Consider the following 25,380-nt stretch of genomic DNA (forward strand, 5'->3'; position numbering starts at 1 on the left):
CAACAATGGAAAAAATTGCTGAACAACAGCAGGAAAGTTCACTCATGTTCTCACTGTTTCTGTCTGCACAAGAGATTTAAAGAGGCAAGATATTTTGCAGTGTCCTCCAGTGCAGGCATGCTAACACTCAAGTGGCTGCAGTGAGGAATTGTGCCTGCCTTGTATCTCTGATTCTGTAAGGGATTCTATGAGGGGTTTTTTTAAAGAAAAAAAGAAAGACAAAAGGAATTCTTGTCAGGTAATTATGCAAAACAAGCAGTGGGTGTAGAATCTGGATAAAATCTGGCCAGCCACCCCCAGGAGCAGCAAAGACATTTTTCATCGTGGCACCCTTTTTATTTTGAGCACCAATTCTACCATCCCATGGAGTTATTTTTCCACCTCCAAGAGAAAAAAAACTTGAATCTAGAAAACAGATTTTGAGATGGGCAAAACAAAAATGTATTGCTTCTTGCCATTTTAGACCAGCTCTATTCTAACTTTTTCCTACAAGTGATCTCTAAGATATCCTGAACCTTAGAAGTTATCTTTCTATTACCCTCCACCATGCACATACTAGAAAGAAAGGTTTACTTTCTTTTGGAGATGGTGCAAACAATCACTCATTCCTTTATTTGGCTGGTATGTTCTTTTAGGTAGTTCATGATAAAAATGGGCTGCTGCTTCTTTTGTTCTATAACTTGTGCTCCTTTTAAAAGCAAAGAGATGCTATATGTCAGAGGTAGCTAACCTTTTGCCCTTCAGATGCTTTTGAACTACAATTCCTATCAGCCCCAGACATTGCGGCCAATGATCAGGAATGATGGAGTCCAACAGAAGAGGGCCAGGATCTCTTCTTGATCATCCCAGAGTGCAGGAGATGGAATAATAAGCTCAAGTTACAGGAAGCCAGATTTCAGCTGAACATCAGGAAAAGCTTCCTAACTGTTAGAGCAGTACAACAATGGAACCAATTACCTAGGGAGGTGGTGGGTTCTCCAGCACTGGAGGCCTTCAAGAGGCAGCTGGACAGCCATGTGTCAGGCATGCTTTAAGTTGGAGTCCTGCATGGAGCAGGGGTTTGGATTCAGTGGCCTTTTAGGCCCCTTCTAACTCTACAATTCTATGCTCTGAAGAGCACCAGGTTGGCTACTCCTGCTATATGTGGTGTAGCAAGAATGATATTCAGAGTCACACTGAAACAATCCATTGAACTGTTTCTTCCTTTCATTTGTTCTTTTTAACCAGAATCAAGATTATAACTTTAATTGAACTCCAGAGAGCTTGGTTTCTGTGGCTTTATTTGTAAGTAGTGTTGGGAGGAGAGGGGACTTGACTGCCCAAAATAACTAGTGTAGCATTGTAGGCTTAAAGGCTTCTTCTGACCAGATTCTTGGGATGGTATAACTCTATCCATCTTCCATCTCTCTTACTTTTCTTTCCCAACCAAGATCCCAGTCATGAGAGGGCAGGCAGCAACATGCGATACTTCGAGAAGCTGCTGGAGAAAGAAAAAGAAGCCAAGCCATTTAATGAGACCTCAAATACGATAGAACCAACAACATATGGTGGAATTTATGAAAGACCCCAGGACTACCTGCAAGAGCGTGAAATCTATGAAGGTCTCTGCAGAGGAGAAGGTGTGAAAATGGTGAGAGAAAGAGAACCCAAAGACACCAAATTTAATCACTTGTGCTGCAACATTTCCTGTGAGAATGCCTTCCCCAAACAAGCTCATGCTACCTTTTGGCTTTTGAAAAAGTTCAAAGGTAGTTTCAGGTGTACAGAACATCATAGTTTTAATATTCACCCTTTTTTTACACAAATAAAAGCAAAATAATCTTACTAAGTCAAAATTCTGATTCTAGTATCTTAGAAAAAGGTTGCCATTTCTGAACAAGAGTCATCTTCCCCCCACTGCTTCCCACCATCCAATATGATCCTTTCAATCAGTGGTTCCCAAACTTCCCCCCCCACTTGAAAATTGCTGAGGGTCTTGTTGGACCACTTAATTACTTTTCTGCCTGTTGTAGCAACTATAGTGCACTGTGCCAGACGCAGTATTATTTTTAATTGTATTCATATGGACATGCAACAGATCACTTGATAACAGTTTCGGAACCCCTGCTATAAATCATATCTGACAGTGTATCCATAGTCAGAATCTCAGATACTTTGAAAACCAGCTTTTCTGTTGCTGTTGGTATCAGTGGAGACTTCCAGTTGCAAGCCAGGACCATATTTTTCAGTATCCAAAGGATTCATAAGCAAGACTTTTAACTTGTGAGAAATTATCTTCCAATTATCTAAGAAAAACTGTTAAGGTATCATCTTTCAGCCTCTTTATCCCTATTATTTGTTCATCATTTGTGTCACTTGGTGTCACTATATTTGAACTTTTTTGACATAACCACCAAGTGAGGTGTATAGAATCATAGAGTTGGTGGGTGCTTTTTGTTGGCCATCTGCTCAATTTCCTGCTCAGTACAGGAAATCCAGAGCTAGAGTAACACCAGAAGATTAGTGTTAACCTCTGCTTGAATATCCCTAGGTAATTTGTTTCATTGTCAAACTGCTCTTACCATCAACATTCTCCTAATGTTCAACCAAAATCTGTCCTCCTGTAACTTAAGCCTATTAGATCTAGACCCAAGTTTTGGGACGGCAGAAAACAAATATTTGCCCTCTTCTATGAGACAGCCCAGGTGTTTGAAGAGTGCTATTATGACCCCTTCAGTGTTCTCCTCTCCAGGCTAAGCATAACCATTTCCTTTAACTTTTCCTCATAGGATTCGTTTTCCATACCATTGATCATCATTGCCTTCCTCTGAACCCATCCCAGCTTGCTTATATTCTTTTTAAAGTGCAGTGCCTAGAACCCATTTATTCTTGTTCTGATATGTTCATTATCCATCCCAATGTTTTGTAAGGATTCCCTCCATCACTTTGTCTAAGTCACTGATAGAAATAATGAAGAGTATTGAGCCCAGGACAGAACCCTGTGGCTCTGAAACCTCTCTCCAGTTTGATGTGAAATCGTTGATGAGCTCTCTTGATAGTTTTCCAAACAGTTGTGAATCCATAACTGCTCAATGAGCATTAGACTTCCAAGACTGAAATGTATTTATATGATATATATTAATTAACCTTTATTGAACCTAAATTCAACATTTGAAATAGTACCTTTTTCTGAATTTGTTTTATAGGCACCTCGACGACAGAAGAGGCTATTTTGTAGGTATCACAATGGGAACCAAAATCCCCATCTCCTTATAGCACCGTTTAAAGAAGAAGATGAATGGGACAGCCCACACATTGTCAGGTACTATGATGTGTTATCTGATGAAGAAATAGAGAAGATTAAGGAACTGGCTAAACCAAAAGTAAGTGTCCCAATTCTTCAATTGGTAGATGCTTTGTCAGTGTTTCAGTGGCTTAATATGACCTTCTCATTTATTGAAATAGTAAACTTGGATGACTTGGTGGTGTTAGAACCCACCATCCTAGTTCCAAGAGTGTGATTTACGGCAGTGAAGCATGTTCATCCCAGTTATGTGAGGAGTTATATTGGAACACATTAGTTAAAATGGGCCTATGTGCTAGTGAACCCATGCTTAAATTAAACCACTTCACTGGAGCTCCATGCTCGACCAGGAAGCATCTCTCCCTGACCCATCAGCAAAATCATTTTTAAGTGAATTTTTCATATTGGGCACAAACACCTTCTTCCTCTTTTAGCTGTAATTGTACCTGAATGACACAGACAGCATATATCATGATCCTAGGTTATAATTAGTAGGTCTTGGTGGCATATTTGTTATGCTAATATTCCTTTTCTTCAGTTGCTACACCACCCAGTATCAATTTAATGACAGCTGTAGACCAATGATGTTTGCTTGAATGTTTCATTCATTATAATTTGTGCAGACAGGCATGAAACTAAAATGAAAAATACTTCTAATGGACTATTTTATAATGAATTTTTGCCATTTCCAACCTTTTTTCTTCCTCTCCCAACTATTTTTTATTTGTTACAGTCACAATGTTTTTTTTTACTTTGTCTACTGAACTCCCTTGAATATAGTTTTAAAGCCATTGTAATTAGAAGTGAAAACTGATTTCATAGAATATATCTGCCTTGTATTAGCCTGGTTTGGACATAAAACTAAATTCAGGCTCATGCCCTATCCTTTCCCCTCTCATCCAGTGTGGACACAAGGAAGATGACCACTTTCATTTTCGGTTAACTGTGATTTAGTGTTGTATCCAAACCCTAAACTGTGGCTAATCTTAATGATAGTTTAGGCCATAACCTTAAACTTTAGGGAAACATGCCAACTTCATACACTATGGTTTGAAGTTGACTTGTTTCAGTAAACCATAAAATGGTAGTCAATTTTAGTCCTACTCAGAGTAAACCCTTTGAAATTAGTAGACATGGCTGACTTAGGTTCCCTCATTTCAGTGGGTCTACTCTGAGTAGAATCATAGAGTTGGAAGGGGCCTTGTAGGCCATCGAGTCCAACCCCCTGCTCACAGCAGGAAATCCACAGCTAGAGCATCTCCCGCAGATAGCTGTCCAGCCTCTACTTGAAGACATCCAGCGAAGGGGATCCCACCACCTCCCTAGGCAGTCGGTTCCATTGCCGAACTGCCCTTACTGTCAAGAAGTTCCTTCTAATGTCCAATCTGAATCTACGCTCCTGCAACTTAAAACCATTAGACCTAGTCCTACCCTCTGGGGCAGCAGAGAACAAATCTGTACCCTCCTCTATGTGACAGCCCTTCAGGTACTTAAAGAGTGCAATCATGTCACCCCTCAGCCTTCTCTTCACCAGACTGAACATGCCAAGTTCCTTCAACCTTTCCTCATAAGACTTGTTCTCCATACTGGCTATCATCCTCGTCGCCCTCTTCTGAACCCGCTCTAACTTGTCTATATCTTTCTTAAAATGAGGCGACCAGAACTGAACGCAGTATTCCAGATGAGGCCTGACTAATGCAGAATATAATGGGACTATTACTTCCCTCGACCTGGAAACTATAGCTCTGTTTATGCATCCCAAAACCACGTTTGCCTTTTTTGCCGCAGCATCACACTGCTGGGTCATGTTCAACTTGCGATCCACTACAATTCCAAGGTCCTTCTCACACACGCTACTGCTAAGCCGGGTATTTCCCATCCTGTACCTGTGCATTTTGTTTTTGTGGCCTAAATCCAGAATCTTGCATTTGTCTTTATTGAATTTCATTTTATTAATTTCAGCCCAATTTCCTAGTCTATCCTGGTCCTTTTGGATTTTATTCCTGTCTTCCATTGTGTTAGCTATCCCTCCCAGTTTTGTATCATCCGCAAACTTCATAAGGCTTCCCTCCACCCCGTCATCTAAGTCATTGATAAAAATGTTGAAGAGTATTGGCCCCAGGACAGAGCCCTGTGGCACTCCACTCGAAACCTCCTTCCAGTCCGAAGCAGAGCCACCGACGACCACTCTTTGAGTACGGTTTTCCAACCAGTTGTGAATCCATCTGACAGTATTTCCATCTAGTCCGCATTTGACGAGTTTGCTAATCAAAAGGTTGTGGGGGACTTTGTCAAACGCTTTGCTGAAATCTAGATAGATGACATCTACAGCATTTCCAGCATCTACTAAGCTAGTGACCCGATCAAAAAAAGAGATGACATTAGTTTGACAGGATTTTTTCTTGACAAACCCATGCTGGCTCCTACTAATCACAGCATTGTCATCTAGATAGTTGCCAATGGACTCTTTTATTATCTGTTCTAATATCTTTCCCGGTATTGAAGTCAGACTGACCGGCCTGTAATTCCCCAGATCTTCTTTTTTACCCTTTTTAAAGAGCGGGACGACATTTGCCCTTCTCCAATCCTCCGGCACCTCTCCCGTTCTCCAGGATTTCTCAAAGATGATGGCAAGAGGTTCCGAGAGTACATCAGCACGTTCCTTCAATACTCTGGGATGCAGTTCATCAGGCCCTGGAGATTTGAACTCATTTAGGTTAACTAGGTATTTCCTGACTATCTCCTTATCAATGTTGAACTGCAATCCCGACCCCTTACTGAGATTGCTACTGATGGAAGGTTGCACACTGTTCCCTTTTTGGGAGAAAACGGAGGCAAAATAGGCATTGAGCAGTTCTGCCTTTTCCTTGTTATCTGTCATCATTTTGCCCTCCTCATTGAGCAGCAGTCCCACCGTTTCCTTGGTCTTTCTCTTGCTTTGAACATATCTGAAAAACCCCTTTTTGTTGTTCCTCGCTTCCCTCGCCAGCCTCAGCTCATTCTGGGTTTTAGCTTTCCTTACGCTATTCCTGCAAGCCCGAGCCGCTCGTCGGTACTCTTCCTTGGTGATGCGTCCTTCCTTCCATTCTTTATACATGCTCTTTTTTACTTTTACCTCCTCCACCAGTCTTCCATGTAGCCACATTGGCTTTTTCCGATGTCTTCCGTTTTTCTTCCTCTTTGGAATTGTTTGCGATTGCGCTTTTTGTAATACGTTCTTCATGAACTCCCACGCTTCTTGGGCTCCTTTTTTCTTTAATCTATCTGGTTACCAGTTGTTTACCGGGCCCAATTCAAGGTGTTGGTATTGACCTTTAAAACCCTATACAGTTTCGGCCCAGTTTATCTGAAGGACCGCCTCCAGTATCACCAATCATGCCGCCTAACGAGTTCAGCCTCGCAAGACCTTCTCTCGGTCCCACCGGTGAAAACAGCTAGGCTGGTGCGGACCAGAGAGAGGGCATTTTCGATTGTGGCCCCCACCCTCTGGAACTCGCTTCCTTTTGACCTCCGTCATGCCCCCTCCCTGATGAGTTTTCGCCGAGCCTTAAAGACCTGGCTATTCAGGCAGGCCTATGGGATTTCTGAGGGGGATTAGTTTTAATAGTATTTATTGAAGATGGTTTTAGTTGAATTGATGCTGATGTTGTGTTTTGTTGATTATGTATTATTTTATACTGTACTGAATTGTTGTATTGTATTGTTGTACATCGCCCAGAGTATCCGTTTACTCGGACAGATGGGCGACTAATAAATAAAATTTTATTTTATTTTTTTATTTTATCTAGCCACGGGATCCTACCCATCATTTCCCTGAGCTTGCTAAAATCGGCTTTCCTGAAATCCAAGGTCCATATTTGACTATATTCTTCTTTGGCTTTCCCCAGAATCACAAATTCCAGCATTACGTGGTCACTTTCCCCCAAGGTACCGACCGCTTTAATTCCCGTGACCAATTCATCCCTGTTAGTTAAGATCAGGTCCAGGATTGCTGATCCCCTTGTTCCTTCTTCTACTTTTTGAAAGAGGAAATTATCAGCAAGGCCCATCAGGAATTTGTTGGAGGCTTTGTGCTTCGCAGAGTTTGTCTCCCAGCAGATATCCAGGTAGTTGAAGTCCCCCATCACTACTACTTCTTGCCTCCTTGAGATTTCAGAGATTTGTTTGAGAAAGGCCTCATCTACCACCTCTTCTTGGCCAGGGGGTCTGTAGTAGACACCTACTACCATGTCGGTTTTATTTGTTTCTCCATTTATTTTTACCCAGATGATCTCTACCGGACCACTTTGTTCGCTCTCTTGGATTTCCATAGAGGTGTATTTGTCTTTGACATATAACGCTACTCCCCCTCCTTTTCTGTTGCTTCTGTTATTTCTGTAGAGTTTATATCCTTGAATGGCTATATTCCAATCATGGGAGTCATCCCACCAAGTCTCTGTTATCCCTATGAAGTCATATTTGCCTTGATGCACTAAGACTTCAAGCTCGTCTTGCTTGTTTCCCAGGCTCCACGCGTTGGTATATAGACACCAGAAGTCTCTTTTGTCCTGATTGGATTCCTCCGTTAATAAACTGTGAGCTTTGCCGTGCATCCCTTTCTCCCAGTGTCTCCTGTACCCTTCAAATCCTTGCGTTTACAACCCGCTGTCTTTGGATCGGTCTTTAAGCTATCATCTCCACCCCCCAGAGGCTTTAGTTTAAAGCCCTCTTGATGAGTTTTGCCATACTTCTGCCTAGAACTAAGTTGGATACAATTCATTGTTTATTCATACTTCACATTGGTTTTTGACATACCAACATAATGATAAATTGTAGTTAGTTAAAAATGGAAGTGAACGCTTCCAATTTCCTCCATGCAGCCATGCTGGATATAAAGAGAGGGAATGGGGAAACGGATGAACCTGAGGCTCATTCACTTCACATTAAACCATAGTTTAACATTATATTATAAAAAAAACATTGAGTGAGACAATTGGCGTATCTACCTGAGGTTGCAGACCCTCTAGTTGCTTCAATAGAAGCCAGGCCATTTTCTCTGGCTACGTTTTGAAACAACTCTGCCCAGGCTGAACACATCTCCTTTCCCCACTGTTGCTTAGTACTGTCCACAGCAAAGTGTTGGACAATCACTGTACTGTCTGAGCCTACAGAAAAATGTGTTCATTGGACATACCTGGAGTGGGAACAGGGTTGATGGGTCAATCAGTTCAGAAGTCCCTGTGAAGCTGACTTCAAGGTAAAATGTGCTAGAGCTGCAACTTACAAGGTTTTGGAGTAAAAGGGGGCAGAGCTTGTCTAGCATTGTGTATTCCGCATTCAGAAAACAGAGATGAAGATGCACTGAAGCCTGCAAAACTGCAGATGTGTCTCTACAATCAGTATTGACTACTCTGATTGGGAGCAGCACTCCAGGATCTCTGTCAAATGTCTTTCACATCACCTGAAATCCATTTAACTGAAGAAGGCAGGAAATGAACCTATCACCCTAAATTCTCTTTCACTGAAATGTGTTCTTTTCTACTGAGCTGTGGCCATTCACATTAAAAAAAAACAACCTTTCATAAAATGACTTGATGGAGGAAGCTTGTCAAATGCAATTTAGCTGAGTGAGATTTTCTTTAGCTTGTTATCTACAAAGCACTGGGTACAGAAACTATAATGGCATTTATTGACAATGCAGACATTGAACTTGTCAAGGATTATCAATACCTTGGCACAGTCATTAACCAAAACGGAGACAATGGTCAAGAAATCAGAAGAAGGCTAGGACAGGGGAGGGCAGCTGTGAGAGAACTAGAAAAGGTCCTCAAATGCAAAGATGTATCACTGAACACTAAAGTCAGGGTCATTCAGACCATGATATTCCCGATCTCTGTGTATGGATGTGAAAGTTGAACAGTGAAAAATGGGGATAAGAGAAAAATCAACTCATTTGAAATGTGGTGTTGGAGGAGAGCTTTGCGCATACCATGGATTGTGAAAAAGACAAATAATTGGGTGTTAGAACAAATTAAACCAGAACTATCGCTAGAAGCTAAAATGATGAAACTGAGGTTGTTATACTTTGGACACACAATGAGAAGACATGATTCATTAAAAAGATAATAATGCTGGGAAAAACAGAAGGGAGTAGAAAAAGAGGAAGGCCAAAGAAGAGATGGATTGATTCCATAAAGGAAGCCACAGACCTGAACTTGCAAGATCTGAACAGGGTGGTTCATGACAGATGCTGTTGGAGGTCCCTGATTCATAGGGTCAGCATAAGTCGTCGTCGACTTGGAGGCACATAACAACAACAGCTGTAACACAACGAAATGCAGTAGTGCAGGGTCAGTATAACTCTTCTGCATTTATTACTGAATGAATGATGTAAACCTCTGGAGATGGAATAAGAAACTGATACCTTTTGGAGACATAATAACTCTATATTCATCAGCCAGTTTGCCTTGGCTGAAATTTTTCTGGCTGCTTCATGGCTTTCACCTCTATAAATGTAAGAGATATTTTCCCAATACTTCACCATTACCTCATGCTTGAAAAACAGCAACTTTTCTTAGGTATCAAAAAACACTGAATGAACCCAAAATATTGAAAAGTAGCAGCGGGTGTGTTTTCCATGTGTGTTGTTCAAAGTAAATACTTTCCATGTGCAGTCATTTGCGCAGTTGGGAGTACATCCGTTTTCCAAAATGGCCATCCTTGGCATGATATATGCATGTGTGAAGCCGCCTTTAGTTTTTAAATGAAGGCATATCAAATTTCGAGAAAGATTCTTTTTTTAGAGTCAACATAGTGCTTTATGTTGAGTGGTGTGCAAATTTAAAAATAGCAGATATACAGCTTCTTCAGACTTTGATTAGATGCATGTAAGCAAGCAGCAGAGTTGCACTCTGATGCTGATTACAATCCTTCTAGACTGTGCAAAGTGTTGTACTTCAAAACCGTGGTGGTTTAGCCCATGGAAAAAAGTACTAAACTAATGGGCTACTTTTGCTTAAAATAAAGCTGTTTTACTGTATTATAAATGAGATCAAACTAAGGTTTATAGTGGAACAAATCTTTTTGCATTAATGTTAATTGCATCATCTCTACACATGTAGTTTATCAAATGCAGATGTGATTGGGTTGGGAAATTTTATTTTCCGTCTACCACTTGCACTCATTGGTTAATCACTAGCTGTAATTTATAGTAGAGTGTAAACTAGAATTGCTGCAGAGGTAATAGTTCACCATCAACCAGGAGGAATGCAGTTCATATTGTGATATTGCTGAAGTTCAAAATATGAATTTGCTTAGCTCATAACGCTATAGACTTGGTTTCCCCAACCCTTAGGAGCCACAGTTGTCTTCCCCAGTGGTTCCTGGGGCCTTAAAAAATCACATTTGGTGGTGTCTGCTTAGCTCTGTGCTAAACTTAGTGCCCAGAATTTGGTTAAAACGAATGAAATTTTAATATAAGAAGGTGCAATCAACATTATAAGTCAATTAAGAACTCTTGGAGGGAAATGAATTTTTTTCAACAATGGTCCAATGATGCTTGTAATTGCTGACCTGATTCCAAATTAAGCTGAGGGACTATCATTCATCACTAATTAATATAAGGATGTAGGTAGTGTATTTTCTTTCTTGTTTATGTCAATGGAAGCCTTCAGATAGAACCATACGGCAAGGTTAAGACAATTGCAGACATGAATGTGAAGTTCAGAATTATAGCATTGGAACCAATACTTTATTGTACAATTACTGTTCAAAAGACTGAGTATCTGGCTATAATTTGTGGAGAAAGAGCCTGCAACAGAATAATAGATAAGTCAAACTTTTGCCACTTAATTGTGCCAAAAACTACATGCCAAGACAATAAAATTAATAAGTGGATTGAAAAGCAAATGAGAGAATGTGGAGAAAAATATTATCAAACATGAGAGGAAAAAATTATAAGGTAGAAAACTGTTATGGCTGTATAGATTCTAATGGACGCAGTAAATCTTAGCCAAAGTTTGTTGGTATAAATAAATGACAGCACTGTAATTGTTGATCAGCAACAAATTTTACTGGAGGGTCACTTTAAAGAATGGTGGAGACCAGTGGCCCAAGGTCCCTCAGTATTACCGAAAATGGTTTACTGGCAAGTTCCATCTTTATAATTGCCATTCCTTCCACTCACCTCTCTAATTGCTAGGATAGCAACTGGTGCTATCCTTCAAGGACCAGATCTGGCTCAAGGTTTTAAAGCTGCTGATCCTTATTATAATTCACTAATAGGCAAAAAAAGCCCTTGCGGTTTAAGAACATACCTATAGCCAACAGATATTTCTGTCAAGCTTCTAAATTGCCCCCCAGCTGGCAGTTGTGGACAAGGAAGGGGCTAGCCCTAGCCTCAGAGGACTAGCCTCAGAGGGAGGCAATGGTAAACCCCCTGTGAATACCGCTTACCATGAAAACCCTATTCATAGGGTTGCCATAAGTCGGGATCAACTTGAAGGCAGTCCATTTCCATTTTTTTTAAAAGCAGGGAAATTGGGCAGCTATAGCGAATGTACCAGTTTCCAGTATAAAATTCTGAGAATAATCTTATTCTGAATGCTTCTCATCATAAGTCAGACTGAATTAGGGATGGGAAACCTCATGCCCAGTGTGGCCTTCTGACCCTTGGGACTCTGTCACACCCCTTCTGCCCAGGCCCCTCCTCTCATTGACCCTGCGTCACACCCTCCTTGAGTGTTTTTGCCTGTCTGCATTGTGTCCTTGAACTCAGATAATGCCCCTTGTTTGCCTGGATGCAGAAAATAGAGGGGTGTGTGTAGAAACTAGGCTACATTTACAAAGATAAATTTTACATTCATTGTGCAACCCACTTTTGCCTCTGTCATTGCCAACCATGGATATGTGGCCAGGAAGGTTGCCCAGAATAGAATATGGCCCTTGGGCTGAAAAAAAGGTCCCCACCCCTGGACTAAATCTAAAGATGCTTCCAGAGAGTAGCAACACCAGCAACACTCCAGAAGGATCATTAAATACAAGTACCTCAAAGAAGATGCAATTCCTATCATGTATGTTTAGTGCTACAATACCTAGTTAGATGATGTCACTGTGCCAGCCCTGCTGATTTTACTAGTCTGTTTTACTAGGCTGTGGAGCTTATGGAAGGTGCAGGCCTAAGCATCTAGAGAGCATCTGGTTGGGGAATGCTGATCTACAATAAATAAACCCTTACCTTAACCAATCCTGTCTGTAAAAAAATAAAATAAAGCTTTCTTGCCTCTTACATACAATCACTTTCTGTTTGCTTCTATGTTTCACTTCTTTTGATACAGTTGGCAAGAGCTACTGTACGTGATCCCAAGACAGGTGTACTAACTGTAGCAAGCTACCGGGTGTCTAAAAGGTAAGCTGTCTGAGGTTACAGATTTGCTTTATTCTCTTTCCTTATGAGGAATTTTCAAGTATTTTTAATAAACATTAAAACTTAGTTTCTAATGTCTGGGTTTTTATATTTTGATGTTGACCCATACTGAACAATACTCAATATTCCAAGAAGCAATTTATTGATCCCCCCTTTAATGATTAGCAAAATGATAAAGGTAGGGATGGGGAACCTGTGGCCCTCCAGATGTTGTTGGATTCCAAATTCCATCACCCCCAGCCAGCATGGCCAATGGCCAGGGGTAATGAGAGGTGTATATTAGGAATATTATATATACATGGCTTCACAATGATTGGAGAGAGTTAGATCACTGATAAAAAAAAGGTTTTTAAGCTGTGTACAATATTTTAACTGTTGTACAATGTTTTTAATTGTAATCATGTTTTGGAATGTTTTTAACTGTGTTTAGTATGTTTGTCCTGGTTAAATTGTTCTGTTTATATTTCCTCCTTTGGGAGGAAGGGCGAGATATAATAATAATAATAATAATAATAATAAAATTCTTTTCTGGAAGTTCATGGCTGGAGGAAGATGATGATTTGGTTGTTGCCAAAGTGAACCATCGAATGGAGCAGATCACAGGATTAACAGTGAAAACAGCTGAATTATTGCAGGTAACTACAAAAGTACAGTGCCAGTACATTTGCAAACTGGAGAAACTTTTGTATGCGCAACACACACCCTGCAGCCAAGCACACACACAAACCATTTCTGCTGGCTACAACCGGATACATCTTTAAAGCCTACTTTCAGAGGGAGGGAGGGGAAACCTGAGAGCACCTATGGGTGCTGCTTTAGCGACCTTGCAGTAGCCTGACACATACATTATTACTTTTTATTGTGTGCATTATCTGACTCTAGTGATTTTCAGCACTGAGGAATGTCCATATTGCTTTGGTTCACCTCAGTTCAGTCAGTGGGAGTACCAGATACTAAGGAATGCTGTAGCTTCTGGCAGATAGAACAGGTGAAAGAACTAAAGTTATGGGCACATGGGACAGAGTGCACCAATGGGAACTTTTACTACATTGATGGATGGAGGATATGTCTCATCCAACTGCTATTTTTGAAATCCATGCAGAGCAAACTTGTGCTGCAGCTTGCTGTCAAGAAGAAGACAATTTCATTTCATAGTATTTTTTCCTCCTCTATCCTACATCTTCTACTGTCTCTCTGATATTTCAATTATGTAGGTGTTATCATTTTAGACTCTGGATGATATTCAGCTGAGTCATACGCTGAAATCAATGAGCTTAAATGATTTATGTCCGTTGATTTCAATGGATATACTCTGAATGACTTAATTGGCTATCACTGAACTACTCATCTTTCTTCCCAAAGCTTTCTCCCCCGATAACTTTCTTGATCCATGGACAGTGTTACCAGCCACCCTGTTAAACAGTGTGATACCTTAGCTTTACCTTTGATCCCACTTCCCCCCCCCTTTGTTTCCAGTATTCTGCCAATTTATGTCACTTCTCCTTTACCACTTTACAAAAATGTGGTCCTTCTTCTCTGGCCCCTTGGCAAAAACTATGGCTCTCACATCCTGACAATCTCTTTCCTTGACTACTCCAACATCCTCTCCAGTCTTTTCATCTGGCCTCTGTCCCTTAGCTCTATCTAGCACCTGCTGTCCAAATAATCCACCTCTTTTGTCTCTCTGATTGTGACAATTAAACCCATGCATTGATTGGTTTCCTGTCTTGAGTCCTGGATTCCCCACACGCCCTCTGTAGACTTGCCTTCCTTATTTCTCTGCATTTCTATAACGCATCTGGCCTGTAACCTTCACTCTTTCAGCTCCACTAGCCTTAGCTGTCTGATGGTCTGCTGAAATTCAGCCTTTCTCTTTTGCTGCCACTGATGTCTCAAGCTACCTCCCAAAGCACCTGTGTGTTGCCACACCCCCTTCTCTCCCTCCCCCCTTCTTTCAAATTCTTCATCAAAATTTCCCTTTTCCACGAAGTTTTTGGCACATAATCCCAGTGCCCTGCTGCATCTAAGGCTAATTAAGTGCAACTGCGATAACCACATATTATTTCTGCATTTTCCTCTGTTGTCTCTCCAGTGTTGAATTATATATAGGCAGGGGTTAAACTACATGCACATTGATGGCGCAATAATGTTAATAAATCCTATTTTTTATTATTCGGTTGTATCTAACACTGTGCAAACAGAGTTCTGCTTGCAGAACAGGACTTCTCCCTCCTCTCCTCTTCCTGCATGCCCCCAACATCTACTCTGGATGGTCCCCAAGCCTCTGGAGCAGATTTTGAGGATGTGCAGGGGGCTGTAGGGAAGAGGAGAGTAGGGGGAAGTTCCATTGTGCAAGCAAATGTCTGTTGCTCAGGCAGAACAGCAGTGTTGGATACAACCCATTGCCTCATTTTATTTTATTTTGACCTGCAGAAGAAAACTTTTCTTTTTATTTCCTTGCACTTTATTTTGTCATTTTCTTCATACCTTAGGTTGCTAATTATGGCATGGGAGGACAATATGAGCCACACTTTGACTTCTCAAGGGTAAGATTTCCATTTCATATATTGATTGTGTTACTGCTAAGCATACATAATTGTGTAAGGGCCAAACTAGAGATGATGGAGATTCTTAATTAGATCTGGCATCTTTTTCTGTGCTCAAAAACAGCAGTGGGGCAGAGCTGATTTTGGATCAGGTCTGCAGAACTGGGAAAAGGAGGGGGCTTTCCTTTCTTCCTCCTTACCTTTTTCCTAATTTAAACTTCCCCCAGCACCCGCTCCAGGTAACTATTATTAGCTGTAGAGAGCAAAAAATAAGAAAATAGAAAAAAGAGTTGCACAATATCAAGGAAACAGCACAGAGAAAGGGCTAACCACCAGCACCATGTCACAGCCCTGATCTAAATCTCCCCCTCCACTTTCTGCTGTTGCTTTTTATGCAAAGAAAAAGACCTCAAATCAGAGTCCTATGACATATTTCAGTTAGCCCTAGGTTAATAGTGACCACCAACATGTTGGGTTAAGTTTAGATACCTGTGGTGTGCTGATGGAAATTTTAGTTTTGGGAGGTCACCACCAAAATATAAGTGGCTTTTGCTGATGGTGGCAGTGACTGTATTTTTTTGAGATCTTTGTAGGACCAGCCTTACGAACAGCAAGGAGAACACTGTGCATGTTCCTAAGGTTCCTAACAAGTTTTTATCTACAGTATTTTCTTTACTCCTCATGCTTCCAGTTATTTGCAATGCTGTGGCCATTATGATAATAGTAATGACAAAGTAGTGCTTTAAAGAAAATACCACCGACAACAGTACATTGTCTCTATGAACATCCTATCTTTCCAGTTTTCCCAAACCTATACCAGATGAGAATAGTGATCTTTAAAAAATGTTGGTAGGTATATAGAAGTGTACGGCAGACGAACAATTAGGACATATTGTGCCAGATTGTTATGAGGCCCAAACTGTATCTTACGAATAAAGTGTGGCTATTACTTTCTCACATCTCCACTCATGTTTCCCCGGTAATCTTTAACAAAATATTTTCAGGAGATGGAGTTCTGCTCTTCTTTGCAATGTGATACCATGTTACTCAAGAGTTTCCTCCACCCCCTGCAAGTGTCAACCACTGAAGTGGAAAGGCAGTGGGGCACTCTGACCATGATAACATCACATCCTGCTTCCTTGCCAACTAAATGTCACCAGAAGAAGCTGGTTGGGGCAGCCATGCATTCGCTGTAACATGTTCTTTGGATGGAAAACCATGGGAGTCCCCACTGTTTAAGCATTGTTTGCTTAATCTTAGAACTGCAGAGTAGCTTCATTTAAGTCATTCAGGGTGGCTTTGATTTTTACATGGCAGACACAATTGATGCCAGTATACCAATGGTACACCAGGATTTGGAAAACAGTACAATTTGGATGACATATGCATGTCTTTAAACATCCACAGACCCATAGCCCAGTATGAGTTTCCAGTAGGCATGAGGGAGATACTCATTTCATTAAAGATGAACCTACTTGATTCACAGTTTATGAAACAATATGTGAACCAAAACACAGCCATCTTTCATAATTCGTACTTACCCAGAGTTTGCAGTGCAGTTCTCTGGCTGTGTAATGTGTACATAATTGCTTATTCTAGAATTAAAGTGTGCATTATAATTAATATACTCATGAAAAATATACAAAATGCATTATTTTAGGGGAAATTGTTTTGCAAAAATGTGCGTATTAAGCAAAAAGTGATATAAAATATTAGAACTTCACACTAAAATGCTGATGAATTTTCCCAAGGAATTCTTTTTTAAAAAATCACACAGTGATGTGGAAACGGAGAACTGAACTTAAGATTGGAAAAAATGAGAAACAGTGAGAAATAGAAATTGACAGATTCACCCATCCCTAGTTCCCAGGCACACACATATACTTGGGCCTGTCAGAAATGCAAGTAAGTTGTCCACCCTTTATGGGTTTGATGTGGGAAGCACCAATATAACACCAGTTGGTGCCTGCTGCATAAGATGTAAAGTAACCCCAGATCTTGTGGCAGAACAGAAAGGCATGCAATTAAGCTCTCTCTCATTTCCATCTCCCAAGCTAACGCCTACCAACATTCTCCCTTTTAAGGTAGCTAGAATGTCATAACTCGGCAAGTGTTAGTTTTGATGCTTTCTGAGAACATTTGTAACAGCTTGGTTTAACAATTGTTTTGCTGAGCTAGAATCCAAATTTGCTTTTATTGCTGTGGGATTGATTTCATTATCATGCCAGCTGATTCAATGGAACCAAACAGAAGACTGGAATCTTAGTTGCTGCTGGAACAAGAGATCAGTCCCAAAGCAATCCCTGAATCATCCAGTATTTCTGGGTTAAACTTTTGTTGGTTGCTTTTGTTCAGCTGTATTGGCATGGATCAGATGATCCTCTTGCTTCTTCCTATGCATATCAGGGAAGTGAGATTGTGCTTTTCATGCATAGGGAAAAAGTAAGTTACAGGACTGTCCAAATTGAGGTGGTGTGGTTTGATACAGATTGATGTACATCAGATTTATGTAAGAAAAGCAGGCATCAAAACAACCAGCAAGGTCTTCACTCTTGGACTGTAGGGCTGGGGAAGAGTCACACTTGGAATTTAGCTGACAGTGAATTGCCAAGATTAGGGAAAGTCAACAGTTGGATTTAATATGAGTTTGGACTGGTCCACCAGGCTCTGTGTGCAGCACAGATAAAAACTTAAAGTTGTTTATTCTTGCTTTGCGGTGATTGTAAAGTTTCTCGAGCCACTCTGCAGCTGTTTGTTTGGCTTCCCTAGACACTTTATGGAGTTGTTCTGATATCCACTCCTATTGCACATTCTTCTAAAGGAGAGAAGCATAACTCATTTCAGTTTATGTTTTTACTAACTCGAGGGCTGCCTTGCTATGTTAACATTATAAGAAAAACATTTTGTTACAATTTTAACTCAGTGTTTTAAAGCCATTCTTTAATTCCCCCCTTTTTTCCACTCTGCATTTTGTTGTGCATATGCTCTTCTCTCTCTGCACTGCTACAGGTCTCTAAATCCTCTGTAAAGCATCATTCCTTCTCTTTCCAGCTCGTAGTACACATGCACACACACACACTCTCTCTTCCCTCTCTTCTGCACTCCTATCTCTGTATTCCCGCTCTTTGCTGCTTGCCTGACCACAAACTGCTCTGCAGCTCTATTTCCACATCTCTTCTTTTCCTCTCTCTCTATAGCTGTCATCTGTCCTGGTACCATCACAGGCCTCAGTGCCTCCATTCTGATCTCAGCTACCACTCATTCTCTCTCCAACCTTCAGGCCTGTTTGCAGTTCAGCCACTCCATGTTTCTTCACCCCATAGGTCTCTCTGTAACTCCCTAGTGCTCTCCTACTGCTCTCTACACCACCATAGATCTAGCTGTACCTCATCTTTCTTCTTTTTTACTTCCTGCTGTCACCACTCTCTCTACACCCCCATCTTCAGTTCTTTCTTCTTCTTTCTTCTTCTGGCACTCCACCCCAACCTTATATTTACTCTTCAGTGAGTTTGGCAGAACATAAGGTTCTCTCTCTCCCAGCAGTTCCCACCAGTGAAGAAGCTTCAGACCCAGGCAGGCTTTGCAGCATGGTTGGCTAGCTGCGACAGGCTGAAAAAATTGGCATCCAATCCACCATTTGCCTCTGAATCTAGAGAGAGGAGGAACAATGTAGACTTAATGATGCCAGCATTCAACCTAAAGCTGTACAACTTTGCCTGTCAAAACCATTCTTAATAAAGGCATTGGAATTCTTAAGTATTGTCTGAACTAGACATTCATAGACCAGACTATTTTAAAAACAGTACCTTGTATGAATTCTCCTCTTGTTCTTCTGTTTTACAATTTTGTTCTCTGGTTTTCTCGCCTCTTTGTACAGTCTGACTTTCAATACTGTGTTGATCTCTTTGAGATAACTATAAGCAATGCCTCTTACTCTTAAGATCTTTTGGCTGAACTCTCCCAGACACTATGTAACAACCTATAGCTTTCATAGGAAAATATGAATAAAATTGACTACAACCAGTTTTGCTCTTGTTCAGCAACAATAATGAAGGAATCTCACTGTTTTTCCTGATGACAACTTCCCATTTTCTCCAGAAAGTCAGCGGTATCTTGAACTGAGATAATTATTGTTTTTATAATGCTTCAAATAATATCTCTGTGGAAACATCTTGTGCTTGTTTCACCCTATAACATATCCAAATATGCAGTTAATGAGAGTGTTGTGATCCAGCCAGCTGTGATTTTGGAATAAAGCACAGCCAATTGCAATGGAGGGTTATACTTACCTATACAGTATTATTCATGTCAGCCCTATTGATTGGACAGCTAAAGAATTCTCTTACTCCTTGCCAGCATGCATAGTGCTTACACTGAATAAACCTTGTTTGGTCACAGGATGAAACACAAAGCTTTGCTTTTAGATAGCTGCTATGCTAGCTTTGTGTACTACGTCATGTTAAAACATCTTGTTTCCAACCACTGAACAACTTGCTTCCAAATACTAGATGCACGTAGGATCAGAGTGCATATCACTTTTTGAAATCTACAAACATGCAACCAGTTTGGAAGTTCGGTTAAAGTTCTTGTTTGTTTCAGCGACCCTTTGACAGCACACTCAAAACGGAAGGAAATAGGCTAGCAACGTTTCTTAACTATGTAAGTACCTCTGTGTCCTTGTCTGTGTGCTTGAAGTTTGCAGTTTATTTTTATTTAATTTTATAGAAAGAGGAACGTGATGCTTTCAAGCGTTTAGGGACTGGGAATCGTGTGGCGACTTTTTTAAACTATGTAAGTATGTGTAAGTATATGATTGTACATGTGGAGTGAGACCTCTTTGTCATGCTACCAGCATAAATATGTATAAATTCACTAATAGGCAAAAAAACCTTGCGGTTTAAGAATGTACCTATAGCCCACAGATATTTCTATCACACTGTATAAAGCAGGGAAATTGGGCAGCTATAGTGAATGCACCAGGGAAGCAGGAGACCTGACCTCCTCTCTGAGATATTGTACTGCCCTACAAATTGGTCAAAATGCAAACACAATTTGAGTTGGACTTTCACAGTCCAATCCACTTGCTGTGTAGCTTGGAAGAATTTGGTAACACGTGCCTCTGAGCATATGGTGAGTGGTGGTAACACCTGCAATCTCCAAAGATGGAGAATTATATTTTTGTATGTTTGTTGGTGTTCTTCTTACTTTGCTTCTTTCCTGTTACTAATGTTTCTACAGAGAATCTAAACAATAAAATATTATTTCCCTCATTATTAATCCTAGAAATCTTTGTCAAAATTCATTTTTATTAATTTCAAAGCCTTTTTATTGTTCAATGTCATAGATTATGGGCTGTGGATTTATCCTGATAAATAAAAGTATTTCTAAGACTCTCTTGTTAGCTAGTGATTTTAGCCATCTCATATTTATATAGTTTAAAAGCCAGACAGCAATAACTGACTTAACATGTCTATAGAGTAAAAGAGTAATACATTTCCAATATATTAATCTGTGCAATCTTATAGTTGTTGTCAGCTGTGATGCTAAATCAACTTTTATATGTATTTTTCCCCCAGATGAGTGATGTAGAAGCTGGAGGTGCCACAGTATTCCCAGACTGTGGAGCAGCAATTTGGCCCAAAAAGGTAACAGCTGAGCTTGTATGTTACTCATTCCCACTAAAATGTGTATGATCGGTATTTTCACTCTAAATATTTCCTAGTATTCTCTCTGTTCTATACTTTTTCTATCCAGTTGACCACATGGTGTGGCAACTGCCTTGATTAACAGATGTGAAACTAAGATATCTCTGGGCTTATATTTACAATGAAAAACAATTAAAGGTAAGCACATCCCACCAACACCATTTATTTATTAACCCTTTATTAAAATACAATCAGGCCTGCTGAATCTGATTCTGGGAGCATCTGTCTGAATTTTAAAATCAAGCTTTGTAGGCACTGGCCCAGTTCACACATTTTATACTATCTTAATGTGAACAAGCAGTATTCTGGTGCGTGCACTCTCATGGCACATCTCCTGCTATGCCATAAGCCAAAGAAGGCAAAGACAGTTGATTGGTATCAACAGCAAGCCCCCTCTAGGATTGGCTGCACTGGGGACTTCCTGACTGGGAACTCCTGAGTGCAGCCAATTATTGCCAAAAGCGGAACTGTAAAATCTTCTTTTACAGCCCAGCTTGAGTTCATCGCATAGTTGTTTATATTGTGTCATTTTTATGTATCAATATGCTCCGCCACATTTCCTTTCTCCATTCCTCTATTAATACAAGTTGAAGAAAAGCCTTGGTTTTCTGCCTCTCCATTTTGCCTAAACCAACCCGTAACTCCCGTCCAAAATCTCTAAATGTGCAAGTTAAAGATCATAAGATCTGGCAGGGGGATTGAGAAATCCGCTGACAATTTTCACTAGCATAGCCATCTTCCTCTACACCAGGGGGTATCTATTACTTTCCTGTGGTTTCTGAAAGGCTATTTTTCCTGCTTACCTGACAAAGGTGATGGGACCTGATTGGCTGTCAGGTGACAGCTGCACTCAAGTGGGCAAGAAGCCCTTAAAGTTAAGAGGCACTGTAAAGACAGTCCTTTGTCCCTAACCCACCATCAGAGAACTGGCAGCTGACCATCAAAGCCATGTTATTCATGAGGAGACCAGAAGCCTATTTTGTAAGTAGCAAGAGTAGATAATTGGAGCTAAAGAGCTCCTTTTATTTTCAATATTCTGCTTTGTGCATTTGTCATCTCCTCTTCTCTTTCATTATTAATAAGCACTGTATAATTGGACAGTTAGGTCTGTGTGCATGGTTGCTAAAATCTCAGAGTATTCAGACACTCCCCATATATCAAGATCGTCTACAGTAAGGTATGGTTCAGAATTGTTAAAGAACCAGCACATCACTCTGCTCTCTGAGGGAGGTGGGAGAACATGGGCTGTCTTTATTCTCTGGGTAAATTGTAATAGGGATCCAGGTGAGAAATACAGGATTCCTAGGATCTTGGGGTTCGTAGTATTTCCTTGGGCACCTCAGTATCTCTTTCTGTCTGGGGGGCTGTGAGCTGAGAGAGAAGTGGTGGCAGCAATTACTGGACAGTTTAGAATCAACTGGCCTGCTTTCAGGGAGGTGTGTAGCAATTGGGCAAGGAAAGGCATAAGTAGGCCCTCTTGACGTCTCCCATCAGTCACAGATTTTCCTTCCGTTAATGTATGTGCAGTAAGTAACATGTTTCCCATAACTTTACAGGTTCTTTGGGGGATTTTTTTTAGAATAAACTACATCTTTGATTCTACTTAGTATAAGACCAGGGGGTCTATAGGCAATTCACATCCAGTTATATCCTTGATACACTTGCTTATATATTTCCCCATTTCCATTTTTAATGTGTTTTCAAAGGGAGTGTGTTTGAAGTATCCAGCTGTTTAAAACATCCTACCATTGCAAGCTCATTAGGAAATGGGAAAACATATTAGCAAGGATGTGTCTGGAAGTGAAATGTTTGATGACAAACACACAGAGAAACATGCACACCTTGTGATTTTTTTCCAGTGAAGATTTTTCTTTCATTTTCAGGGGACTGCAGTATTTTGGTATAACCTCTTCAGAAGTGGAGAAGGTGATTACCGAACACGACATGCAGCATGTCCAGTGTTAGTAGGGTGTAAGTGGGGTAAGTAAGAATCTGATATCTTTGATTTTAGTAGCCAAAATTGCAGGCTTACAAAGCAGTTAAAGGTTTTTGGTATTGCTGTGTGGTCTAGATTTTTGGTATTGCTATGAGATATTCCTGGATGTTGTCCTATCACATATTCTCTTCGTTGAGTTTGTGTGATTTGATGTTTAATTTTCAGATAGTATATTAAAAAAAGTACAAAATATGATCAGCTGTGATCCTGGACATGACAACAGGATGTCAATGACCAGGAGAAACTCAGCATTTCAGTAAAATTTTAAATAACAAAATTATGCATTTGAAATTTCATCGTCCCATGGAGTTGGCTATGAAGCGTCTAAAACTGAAAAAAATAATCTCCTGTGAGCACAGCAGTGCACACAAGAAGGAATTAGCGAATGAGGCATCTCTCCTGCCTCCTCATACCTGAGTGAACATGTTTATGTGGTCAGACATGTGCATTCATACACGTGGTCTCTTTGTGTCTGGAAGAGAGTGCCACTGAGTCCTATCCCTGTCCCCTCCTGTATGCACATCTGCACCTATGGCTGGGATGGATTGAGCCTTGCATTTTCAAGTTTCTAGTCTGATGATCTTCACAAACATTGAAGCATAAATATAAAATCTGGATTTGGGATTGGCTCCACTATGGTCACCTCTTGTTGCTACTCTATAAGATGTGGCAAAGGGGGAAATAAATTGGGGAATGTGTGCAATGCAGCCAAACAGCCTTTTTCTTGTTGCCTCAGCAAAATTTTGTTCCCCACTGCCCAGCATGAGACTGTTGCCTAATATAATCCTAATGAAAACTTTTATTTCCACAGTATCAAACAAGTGGTTTCATGAAAGAGGAAATGAATTCTTAAGACCATGTGGGACAACAGAAGTCGACTGAAACCACCCTATGCATTAGTGAGCTATTTTTTCCATCTCACCACAACTTTGTGCATCGTCCAGTTCATTTCTAAGAAATGACTCCTACTCTACTATGAAAAATAATGATGGCACTATTTATTTAAAGATAAGGCGGTAGCTGTCCATGAAAGAAGAGAGCTCTTTGTACAATTGGTGCTATGTGGTTGTTTCTCCATTTCTCATATCCCTGACTTCATCAGTTTCTGTACCAACGACAGAAACTGTCCTCTCATGATTAAGTGTTGGAATACTTTGGCCATGTGCCTTCTGAACATTGCCAGCATTTCTAGATGTTAAAAATATGTCACTGAAAAAATATGTCACTGAAAAATAAATTTTATTGTATTTCTAGGGTATACAACTTTTATAAAAAAATAAAATTATGTTATTTTAAAAGATGTGTCATTGGTAGTGTACATTTCTTTAGTTGCAAAGTTGTCTGTATCTTCAATTTATTATTTCTGTAACATTGAGGATATGAAGGAGCAGGAAGAAGTCTGGGTCTAGGCATCACAGTGGCTACAAAAATTGGGCTTTCCTCTTTCTAGGAGCCTCTTGTGGGGAGCATCTCAAAGTCCTAGGCTTCAGATGATTCAAGTGTGATACAGCAAGGGTCAACACTGCGGTCCGCATGGGAACAGGCCCTTGAGGTCATCTGCTGGTGCCCATGAAGCATCTGAGCACCCACTCACTGCCCCCTTAGTAATGACAGGGTGAGGATAGTTACCTTTTTCTTCTTCAAAAAGTACATAGAGCTAAAAGAGGAAGAGTGGTGCACTCTCACACTTGTTCTCTCAGCATTATGTGGTTTTCAAGAGTCAGATTAATTCTACTGGATCTGACTTTTACTCAGACCCCTTGGAAAACTGAAACTTGTGTACATGTATTTTCTCTTTTTCTGTCTCTTAGGAGGGAGAGGGGTGGCTGATTCAGAGGAGGGAAGTGACCAGAAGGGATGGTGCCCATAGCACTCATTCAAAAATCCAAATTTGCTAATGGACCTAAAAAGATTGGTGACATCTGCAACACAGTGTGCTCAGCAGTTTTTAAATCAGATGCTATGGGAACCTTTTGCCGACATCAAGCCAGTTTTCCATTAAGCCAGTTGAGAGGGGCAGGAATAATATTTAATATACAAGTGTAGATTCTCACTGCCTGTCTGTTTTTCCCATTTTGGTTAATCTTAGTTGCCAGTTCTGACACATGGTGCACTCACACCAATGCAAAGAGTTAATCTTCCTCCCCACCCCCTCCTGTCCCCCAGCAATGGGAGATTCATTTCCCCTAGTCCCACCTTTGAGCAGTGAGGGGCTTTGAAGAATAGTGGACTCTTGCTCAAAAGCCACAGAGATGCTTATAGGACCACGTATCAGCAATGCAGCCATACTTCTCTTTTCTTTAATAGTGTGGGCATTTTAATAGCAATTGGAGCACATCTGAACTCAGATTCTTTTGCAAAGTATAGGATGCTGCCATGAAGTACTATGTATTTTTGTGGTGTTTGGCCGTCCACAAAACTGTTTTGTTGTGCTCTAGCTACATTCA

At 40.5% G+C, this 25,380-nt stretch overlaps 1 protein-coding gene across 3 annotated transcripts in view; it reads left to right on the top strand.

Annotated features, from left to right (window-relative positions):
• P4HA2 (prolyl 4-hydroxylase subunit alpha 2) overlaps positions 1 to 24,185 on the top strand; it is a 72,937-nt gene extending 48,752 nt beyond the window's left edge. For 2 of the 3 annotated variants that reach the window (XM_061617068.1, XM_061617069.1), the window contains 9 exons: positions 1,431 to 1,630; positions 3,186 to 3,362; positions 12,598 to 12,668; positions 13,222 to 13,321; positions 15,179 to 15,232; positions 19,958 to 20,023; positions 20,809 to 20,877; positions 22,821 to 22,917; positions 23,745 to 24,185. In XM_061617068.1, coding sequence (XP_061473052.1) covers positions 1,431 to 1,630; positions 3,186 to 3,362; positions 12,598 to 12,668; positions 13,222 to 13,321; positions 15,179 to 15,232; positions 19,958 to 20,023; positions 20,809 to 20,877; positions 22,821 to 22,917; positions 23,745 to 23,815 — 905 coding nt within the window. In that variant the 3' untranslated portion in view covers positions 23,816 to 24,185. Of the gene's footprint in view, positions 1 to 1,430; positions 1,631 to 3,185; positions 3,363 to 12,597; positions 12,669 to 13,221; positions 13,322 to 15,178; positions 15,233 to 19,831; positions 19,892 to 19,957; positions 20,024 to 20,808; positions 20,878 to 22,820; positions 22,918 to 23,744 lie in introns of all 3 variants that reach the window. The other variant, XM_061617070.1, reaches the window with a different exon arrangement.
• The last annotated feature ends 1,195 nt before the right edge of the window (positions 24,186 to 25,380 follow it).

The sequence above is a fragment of the Rhineura floridana genome, chromosome 3 (genome assembly GCF_030035675.1).
Source record: "Rhineura floridana isolate rRhiFlo1 chromosome 3, rRhiFlo1.hap2, whole genome shotgun sequence".
Classification (NCBI taxonomy): Eukaryota; Metazoa; Chordata; class Lepidosauria; order Squamata; family Rhineuridae; genus Rhineura; species Rhineura floridana.